Raw genomic sequence first — 9,397 nt, forward strand, 5'->3', positions numbered from 1 at the left:
GAATTGTACTGCTAAAAACATTGAGATGCCTGTATTCTTATAGTATGCTAATTTTACTTCTTTTGAATAAATACCAAGGAATGAGATAGCTGGGTTACATGGTGGTTCCATTTCTAGTCTTTTGAGGAATCTCCATACTGATTTCCAAATTGGTTATACTAGTTTATAGTCCCACCAACAAGGTGTGAGTATAACTTTTCCCCTATATCCTCACCAGCATTTATTATTATTTGTGTTCTTTTTTTTAATGAGGTGCTAGGGATCCAAACCAGTGTCTCATACATGTTAGGCAAGTGCTCTTGCCACTAAGCTACAGCCCCAGCCCTATTATTTGTATTCTTGATTATTATTGCTGTTATAACTAGAGTGAGATAAAATCTAGGTGTAGTTTTGATTTACATTTCCCTGATTGCTAGGGATGTTGATTCATTTTTTCATGTATTTGTTGGCAATTTGTATTTCTTCTTTTGAGAAATGTATGTGTAGTTCTGCTTATTATTAATGACTCAGAAAGGTCTTAAACTTTCGTCCAATCTATGCCTTGAACTATATCATAGTTCCCACTGATCCTTATTAGACATTCCCCCCCACCTCAAAATATAGACTATGCGAAACTATTCCTGTACTGATCTAAAGTCTCATATAGGGGCTGTGCGTGCAGCTCAGTGATAGAGCACTTGCCTAGCACTTGCACAACTGAGTTCAATTCTCAGAATTACAAAATAAAAATCTGGTACTGAACTCAAAACTGCTAGGCTTCTCATAGTATTACAAAAAAAAAAAAAAACTCTTGAGGGCCTGCTCTCCACCAAGCCCCATACATTTTAAATGCAGTCTCTAATCCTAAGCAATTTTGTCATCACTTCTCAATAGTAAATCTACTCTCCTATATACCATCCACCCTCACTGCATCCAGGTTAATCCCCAACATCTAATGTTTCCTCAAAGAATAAAAATTTTCTTTAATGTTATTTTAAGCAAAAATTGAAGCTGGAATATCACACAAAGCATTTTATAATGCACCCAAAGTTAGAGAGCAGTGATTTTGGGAGAAAGTATTGTACCAGTGATCTACATCCTCAGCTCCACTATTTTGGGAGTTTTTTAAAGCTGCTCACCTTTTTCCAGAAACTGCTCACTAAGGTAAAAAGGATTGCAGCTAGATGGAAAATTAGTCAGCCACATAGGTTTCCACAAGAAGACACAGTTTTGGTGAATTCACCATGATTCAGGATTTGATCCTCAGCTGTAAAATCTGAAAAAAATCTTCTAATTTTAGCACAAAAGGAGTAGATCAATTTCTCTGTGGTTGACTCATACCATCCAGGATCACAAAAGTGTCAATACCACTTACGTTATGACTGGGCAGTAGGGGAAAAGGAAGGAATTAAGAGATAAGTACTAGTAAGTACTGATTTATGATAAGAAATTATTATTACAATGTATTGCACACATGCTCTTTTGGAGTCACTCTTAAAAATGTATGAGCTCTGGCTGGGGTTGTAGCTCAGTAGTTGAGTGCTTGCCTTATATGCGTGAGGCACTGGGTTCCATCCTCGGCACCACATAAAAATAAATAAATAAAACAAAGATATCGTGTCCATCTACAACTAAAAAAAAAGTTTTAAAAAATGTATGAGCTCATCAAAGCCACATGAATACCCTGTAAGGTACTTATTACTCCCCATTTAAAATAAGATGAAACAGAGGCCCAGAAAAATGAAGGACCTTGCCACAACTTATCCATCAAGTCAATTATCAGAGATAACATTCCTGTCTGAGCTAACTGATTCCAGAGCCCTGTCCTGAATTGATGCCAACACAGCATAATGACTCATTGTTAAAGACAAAAGTCAGACCCAGGTCTGGCTGACTGTAGTGCACATATCCTTAACCATTACTGATGTTAGTTACCATTTGAGTTGTGCAAGACACAACATGTTCTAAATGCTTTACATGGAGTGTCTCATTGAATCCTTACAGGAACCTATGAAGTATATACTATTAGTCTCTATTTTACAGATGAAGAAAGTGACAGAAAACAAGGGATGGCAGGGATCTTAAGTTTCTTGTAGATATGATTCCTTCTATTCTAGAGGGAAATCCTTGTGTTGACCTTGTTTTTAGCTAAGGCATCTTCACTAGACGGAGCTGCTGCTACCTTGCTGACTCGCCTTTTATGCAGTCACACTTTCTCCAGGGCATGAGATAATTAATTATTCTAGCCTACTAAATCTTATTCTATAGTCCTCTCTTCTGAGATCATCATTGTTTTGTATGTTCTCAAGTTATTAAGCCACTTGTTTCTAATGTTTTTATTTCTTTGTGGACTCCCTCAGATGGCTCACTCCATCCTTTGTGTGGATTTTACTAGTTTCATCTTATTTCCATTTTCTTGAGCAACACTTCTTAGTAGCCTCCATGTTGTATAGACCTTTAAGCCCAAGGATTTAGCTTTGCATCAGGCTTTGCAATTTACCGGTTCTGTGGCCTTGAGCAAGTTACTTAACCTCATGCCCTAGTTTCCTCATGAATATAATAGAGAAAATATTATCTACCTTGCAGGGTTGTGAGGATTAAATGAGATGACATATGTAAGGTGTGTAGCACAGAGCCTGGAACATGGGAAGTGCTCAATGAAAATTAGTAGGTTTTATTTATAATCAACCACAAATTCAACAGGTATTAGCTTTCCATTATGTATTGTACCTTATTGGAAAGAACAAGGCCTCTGGGCTCAAACAGGCTTGGATACAAATCTAGGCATACCAGTGATCTTAAGCAAGTCATTTTATTGTTTTTTGTGGGGGAGAGACTCTATTGTCTTATCTAGAAAATGAACAGGAAACTGTATAGCACGTCCAACCACATGGTAATCAGAAACTACTGTTATTCCTACTAACATTCATCAAGAATCAGCACTAGCCCGCAAGGTAATGCAGTTAATGTCATTTGCAATAGCAGTTAACATTCTTGGGATTAAAAGAAAAATAAGTGATTATTTTTAGTTATAAGAAGAACCAATAAAAATTTAAAAAGAGAGGGAAATGCTGATTACACTGATTTGATCAGTGCATACTGTAAGCATTTGTTGAAATATCACACTGTCTCATTAAATATGTATAATTTGTAATTAGATAAAATAAATAAAAATTTTAAAAAGATCCTCTGGTAGTTAAAATGGTAAATTTTATGTTATATTTTTACCACAACAAAAATTAAAATAAAAAAATAAGATTCTGTGGAATATTACACATAAATCCATTTTTTTCTTTTCCTTTTATTTATACAACCAATCACAGCATTAGACTATTTTGCATGGAAGTTGAGAGACTAGAGGCTGACACAAATGAAGAGGAATTCTGGTCCAACCACTTTCTATCTTAAGCAACTTACTTTCATCTTCCTGAGACTCAGCTTCTTTGTTTATAAATGGGACATCATAATATCTACCATTTAGATCACTATAAGTATTAAAAAAATAAAACATGCCAGGGGTATTGGCTCACACCTGTAAACCCAGCAGCTCAGGAGGCTGAGGTAGGAGGATTGCAAGTTCAAACCCAGCCTTGGCAACTCAGTAAAGCCCTGTATAAGACCCTGTCTCTAAATAAAAAAAAAAAAATTAAAGGGCTGAGGATATGGTTCAGTGTTTAAAGTGCCCCTGAGTTCAATCCCCAGTACTAGGAAAAAAAAAAGAAGAAAAAAATATATATCGTAAAGTTTGGTAAGCAGTACCTGTGTCATTATTGTGTTATCATTGCCATCAGATTTTAGTCAGATCAATCTGTTTTACCCTAAATTCTCAGGCAAGTATCAGAATACTATCCTGATAGTATTGATATCCAGTGTCAAGCTTTAATCTGTGTTGTATTTTTAAAGAACTGAACCAACTTCCTCAGGTTTGTTTATGAACATGTTTGGGAATGGCTAGCCAGTTTGAGATTAACATTTCCACTGAGCATCTATCTCTGTTTTTGACAGGGCTCTTCAGATGGAATTTCTAAATCCCTGGAGCTTCGTCAAGGGCGGTCCCGCTCACAGGTAAACGGAAACAATGGCACATTGATCAAGGAAGAGAAGAGTGATCATCGTCTTCCAGCTCCATCACAATGTGCCTTATCCAGAGACAGCAACGTGTGTAATAATGGTAACCGCTGCCTCCCTGTGAAGAATGGGGAGAAGAACCGCTTACAAGAGCAAAAACTAGAAACTGTGGCACAACGGAAAGAGGAATGACAAGCTGAAGATGGCTTCACCAGACAGGAAGAGGGGAAAACTATACTTTTCTGATTCTAGGCCCAAGTTAGAGGAGGCTATAAATGCTTGCCCTAGATTTATCCAGGATTTTGATAAGATATCCTATTGAATTCATCTGTTCCCCTTCTCTATCTTATTCTGGGTCCCCCAACCTAGGACCCAGGGAATTTCTGGTTAAAGGTGAATAGCAACAAAACTAGTTTCAATTCTCAAATTTAATATAATAGTACCAATATTCTCTTTATCTCCTCTGGGAGGCTAGTAAGACAGTAACTGTCAGAAAGCAGGTGTTATCATGTAAAGTCCTATATAAAAGTTCCAGCTTTGGTTTTCTGAGTATCTATCATGGCATTCATTTGCAGACTTACGTGATAAACCTGTGGGGTCAAGGGAACAGCTGTCTATGGCTTGCTCACTATTTTTCCTCTATGAAATGAAGGGGCTGACCTTGATATATAATCTGTATCCACTTCCTCCTCACTCTTTCTCCCACCTCACATACCCCAGGATTTTTGTATACCACCTCTAGCTCTGGCCTGACAATCAGATAGGTAGATGTTTTCAGGGAAGTGAGTAGTATTGGTTATTTTATTTTATCTTATTTTATTTTATTTTTTATTTTATACACTTAAAAAAACTACCAATGGCCTTTGTACTGGGAGATTCAAGTGAGTCGGAAAAGTACTGGGCAGATTTTTCCTGCCTCTCAACCAGTGCATTGTTTGTAAAATAGAAGATGTGGTGCAGTTCACCCACTCTCTGCTGCCCACACCCTGAAAGGGTGGGAATCAATGTTATGAAACTGAGTACGAAAGGGACTCAAAAGACTCTGTGTGTATGTGTGTGTGTATGTGTGTGTATGGGTGTGTGGGTGGGTGTATATATGAATGCGTGTATCTATATGCATACACATACCCTTTATATAAAGAGACAGATCTATTTATCTATACATATTTTATATATATATATATATATATATAAGTGTGTGTGTGTGTATATGTGTATGCATACACATACATACATACATGGTGATGTCCCAGAAGATTTACTGAATTTCCCAGAAATGCTTCCACTGCTATGGAGTGGTGGGTTTCAAAAGATCACACTTTAAATCTAAAATCCTTACTAAGTCACAGCCCATTGCAATTATGAGAAGATGGGCTACTCTAAATCAGACACAAAGTACTCTCCAGAGATTGCCTGTTCAGAACAACACTTGGGTTGTTACAAGCTTAATCTTGAACAGAGCCCTCACATCCCATATGGTGAAAACAGGAGGTTGGAATGGGATTGGGAAGAGTTGGGTGTTTCTTTAAGAAGGTTTAGAGAGAAAAGGAGGATGGGAGGTAATTACCATTCGAAAGTGCTTTCAGCCAATTTGAAGCAAATCTCTTCTGAAACTCCAACATCAAATTGGCTTCAGGTGAGAATAGATAGACCTGAAATCCCTGAAGGAGGGAAGACTAACATTGGAAAGATGGGGTAGGGAAGTGTGAGGAAATTTGACAATTTGATTTTACATGCCTAGATTGTTTCATTTGTTCATTGACATTTTGACTACCGGATCTTTTCATTTCCTTTGCAAGGAAGACTTCAGAGGACTCTGTCCTGGGCCTTGGGAAGCATTCTGTAAAAGATTCTTAGCCCCCCATGTGGCTAGGATCTGCCCAGGATAAAGAGGCTGTTCCTCCTTGCTGGAGATAATCTTGAGACAACTTTACATTTCCAGTTTCCCTCCTTGGACAGCCAAAATATGAGGGGTGGAAACATGGCTTATAACAAATTAGCATCGTATCTTCATTCAGGAATTGAGGCTTCCAGCCTCACACACCTCCTTTTGGGCTTTATGATATTCTTGCCCAAGAAGTACCATTTCTACTAGACTATAACTGACTATAGACTTCTAGCAGGGTTCTCTCTTTTTGAAAAAAAACAAAACAAAACCCATGCACCTTAACCCACAGCAGGTCCTTGGTGATTTTATTTTTTCAGACCAGAAGGCTGCTAATTGCCCACTTACAATGACAATATGAGAAATTGAAAACAGTCTCAGACTGTTTAATCCTAGTCTGGCCCAGTTTACTAGAAGCCACAAATTGCAGAGGGAAGGAGCCCTGGAGTGCCTTGTCCCCTGCCCAGATACTTCTTACATAAACCAAAGAAGGATGACAAGAGTGTACACCTTGCCAGATATAAGCAGTAACAAAGTGTACCAAAACCTCTTTGGAATTAGCTCCCCTGATTTAGTACCCCTACTTCTCTTGGACCATCCCAACCTTTTGCCAACATCTTGAAGGTTAGGACTTCTGTATCCAGCAAGGGAGGGAATTTGTAGTAAATTTAGGTGGCTTGGAATTTTCTTTCTGAGCCACGGAGGGATGAATCCTTTGGAGCTCTAAAAGTAATCAGAATCACTGAGCTGTAAGTGAATGAATATATATATATATATATATATATATATATATATATATATATGTGTGTGTGTGTGTGTATATGTATATGCATATATATACATATAATATATTCATTTTATAATAGGAAGTACTTGGAGTTAAATGTAAGGTATCTTTTCAGTTGCTGTTCTGTGCATCTTGAATCTTATCTGACACAATCAGATGACAGTATTGTTAACTCTCACAGCATTAAGAAGACTTCTTATTTTGTAGGCATTCACTGTGAGAGGCAAAATTGCTGCTTTGACAAAGATGATTCCAGTTTGCCAAAAGGCTTGCTTTTCTCCCTTCCACACACCTCTACTATCCTCCAGCCTGGCCCAGGGTGAAACAAGTGGTTTACCTGCAACCGTGACTTTTATTTGAATTCAGCATTTTGAGTTAGAAGATTACAAGAAAGAAAATAAAGGGCCATATGCCTAGATTTTCATTTATCTGCCAAAATGCACAACTTCAAAGCCAGAAAAACTAAGGTTCATTGCTGGGAGTTGAACTTTTTCTAATTGGAGGACAAATTGGGGATGGTAGGGTCTGATCTTGGAGAGACTATCATCCTTCACTTGAGGTTCCTTTTCTAACTGTGATGTGGTCTCTCTTGAACAGAGTCATGTTGGAACTCTCAGAAATGACCCACTTACCTTGTAGGACCACGAGCAAAAACACCCTGGTGGTGTAAAGCCACTGATCCCCAAGGACTTGTAGTCCTTGATTTCTGCTGGTGTGTCTTGGGATCAGTCTATAAATCTTACCCATTTTTAGTGGCCAGTCTGGTCTGGACCAGGCCTGACAAACTTCTGCACATTTGCATCATTTTCATTCTGAGCCAGTAGGACATTGGGTAGTCTAAAGCCCAAGAAGTGGTACTTGCTTTGGCTAGGGACATTTGATTTTTGTCTCCATCTTGATTTTCTGACATTGTTAGCCAAGTCACAATAACCTTTTTTGATCACTGGGAAAGCCAGACAAGACATTAAGGGAGGGTGGTTAAGGTGGGGTGGGGGGGCAGGAATGCTTATGTAGGGTAGAAAGAATATGGGAGTAGCTGTTTGGTTATGGTGATTCAGTCCTTTGGAACCTTAGAAGGCTCCTGTGGGCATGTCAGTGCCACCATGTCAGCCTCTAAGCCCCCCACTCCTTTGAAATGACAATACAAGTAGACCACAGTTTAAAGTAGTTAGTATAATTCTACTAAGGTTTAATCATTATACTTGTTCACTTCCTGATGCATATTTCCTAAATATGCTTGGGGTTCAGGGTGTGGGGGGGAAATTGTCACTGTTCCATTGTGTGTCACCTATATTTTTCTCCCTCTGGTGACTTTGGCATCTTCTTATTTGACTTTCTCTTTTCATTTCCCTTGGCTTATTGCAGTAGTCTGCTGGTGCAGGTAGAGAGCTCAGTGCACCTATTCCCCTATTACTGTTAATTATCTTCAGTATTGTCCAAGGTTATTTTGATGTTCTAAGAAAATAATGTCATTTTTTTACAAAATTATCTTCTCCGAGTTAAAAGCAAAATAAAACATCCCCTGTGCTAGGGTGCCCATTTCAGCTTTTGATATTGCCCCCTGTACTTTTTATAGATGCTCTTTTGTCCGTGTTGGTAGTAACTAATGACTAGTGAATTTTCATGTAAATGAAGCAAATTAAATATTTCAGATTTTATTAATCTCATAACCCTGCCAAATCTGATGACTTCATTTTAATTACTTCCCAGAAGGCACTTCCCCTCCTACCTTTTATTTTATTCTATTCTATCTTTAGACTAACACACTAGGTAAAGAAACTTTAACTGCAAGGAGTCAGTGATTTTTTTAGTGTTCCCTGATAAATGATGTTATTGACAAAAGTAAGAAATTCTTTCATTGTTTTTTCCTGTGTTACTATCTCTTCTCCTGTGCTCTTGACAGTGTGTTTAGTGGATGGATAATACGTATTTCTCTTTCCCACTCCCAGATTCCAAATTCCCTGCCTTTTTGGCCCACCTCACCACAAAAGCTCCATAGTTTATTAATGTAAGTTTGAATGGATGCTTCTTTGGGGAAACTGCAGGAGTTAATGGAAATGTTTCAGAAAGGAACGAGACTGTCTCAGGAGTTGTTCTGTGATGGAATTTGGTCTGTTGTTTTGTTAATGCTGATGGAAAGAAACTTACAGCGCTTAATAAAAATCTATTCTTTTAGTAAAAATATTGTGGAACAATTTTGGGTGTGTGAAGTTTGATTTCTTCTCCCATCTCTGGATCCCTTTCTACAAAGGGGGAAATACTTGTCTCAATTCAGAAATGTTGCACAGAAATTGTGGAGTCTGTAGAATATCGGGCTAAGAGATCCCATATAAGAATAATCAAAAGGAAGAGAATATTTAGCTTCATGGTTAACTTCTTTATTTGGATGTTCTACAGGCACCTTTGACTCGACATTTCCCAAACAGAACCTGTCCTTTCTTCTGAAGTCTGCTCCTCTCCATGAGTGACACTCCCATCTACTCAATTGCCTGAGCCACAAACTGACCTGGGGTTAGTCATCCTAGAGTCATACCTTTCCCTCATTTCTCAAATCTAATTGATAATAAGATTTGCTGATTACACTCAACTATCTTTCTATTTCTCATATCTCTCTCCTCTTTCCTGTCCCTGCTCCTGTGGCCTGATTCAGGCCTTATCATGTCTCACCTGGACTGATG

General features: G+C 38.2%; 1 protein-coding gene across 2 annotated transcripts in view; it reads left to right on the plus strand.

The window, feature by feature from the left end:
• Nucleotides 1-8,914, plus strand: part of Fam120c (family with sequence similarity 120 member C) — a 127,018-nt gene extending 118,104 nt beyond the window's left edge. The window contains exon 14 of one of the 2 annotated variants that reach the window (XM_046452584.2): nucleotides 3,985-4,048. In XM_046452584.2, coding sequence (XP_046308540.1) covers nucleotides 3,985-4,048 — 64 coding nt within the window. Of the gene's footprint in view, nucleotides 1-3,984 lie in introns of both variants that reach the window. The other variant, XM_046452578.2, reaches the window with a different exon arrangement.
• The last annotated feature ends 483 nt before the right edge of the window (nucleotides 8,915-9,397 follow it).

The sequence above is a fragment of the Marmota monax genome, unplaced genomic scaffold (assembly GCF_021218885.2).
Source record: "Marmota monax isolate L192 unplaced genomic scaffold, Marmota_monax_Labrador192_F-V1.1 WCK01_AAM20220418_F8-fsc00223, whole genome shotgun sequence".
Classification (NCBI taxonomy): Eukaryota; Metazoa; Chordata; class Mammalia; order Rodentia; family Sciuridae; genus Marmota; species Marmota monax.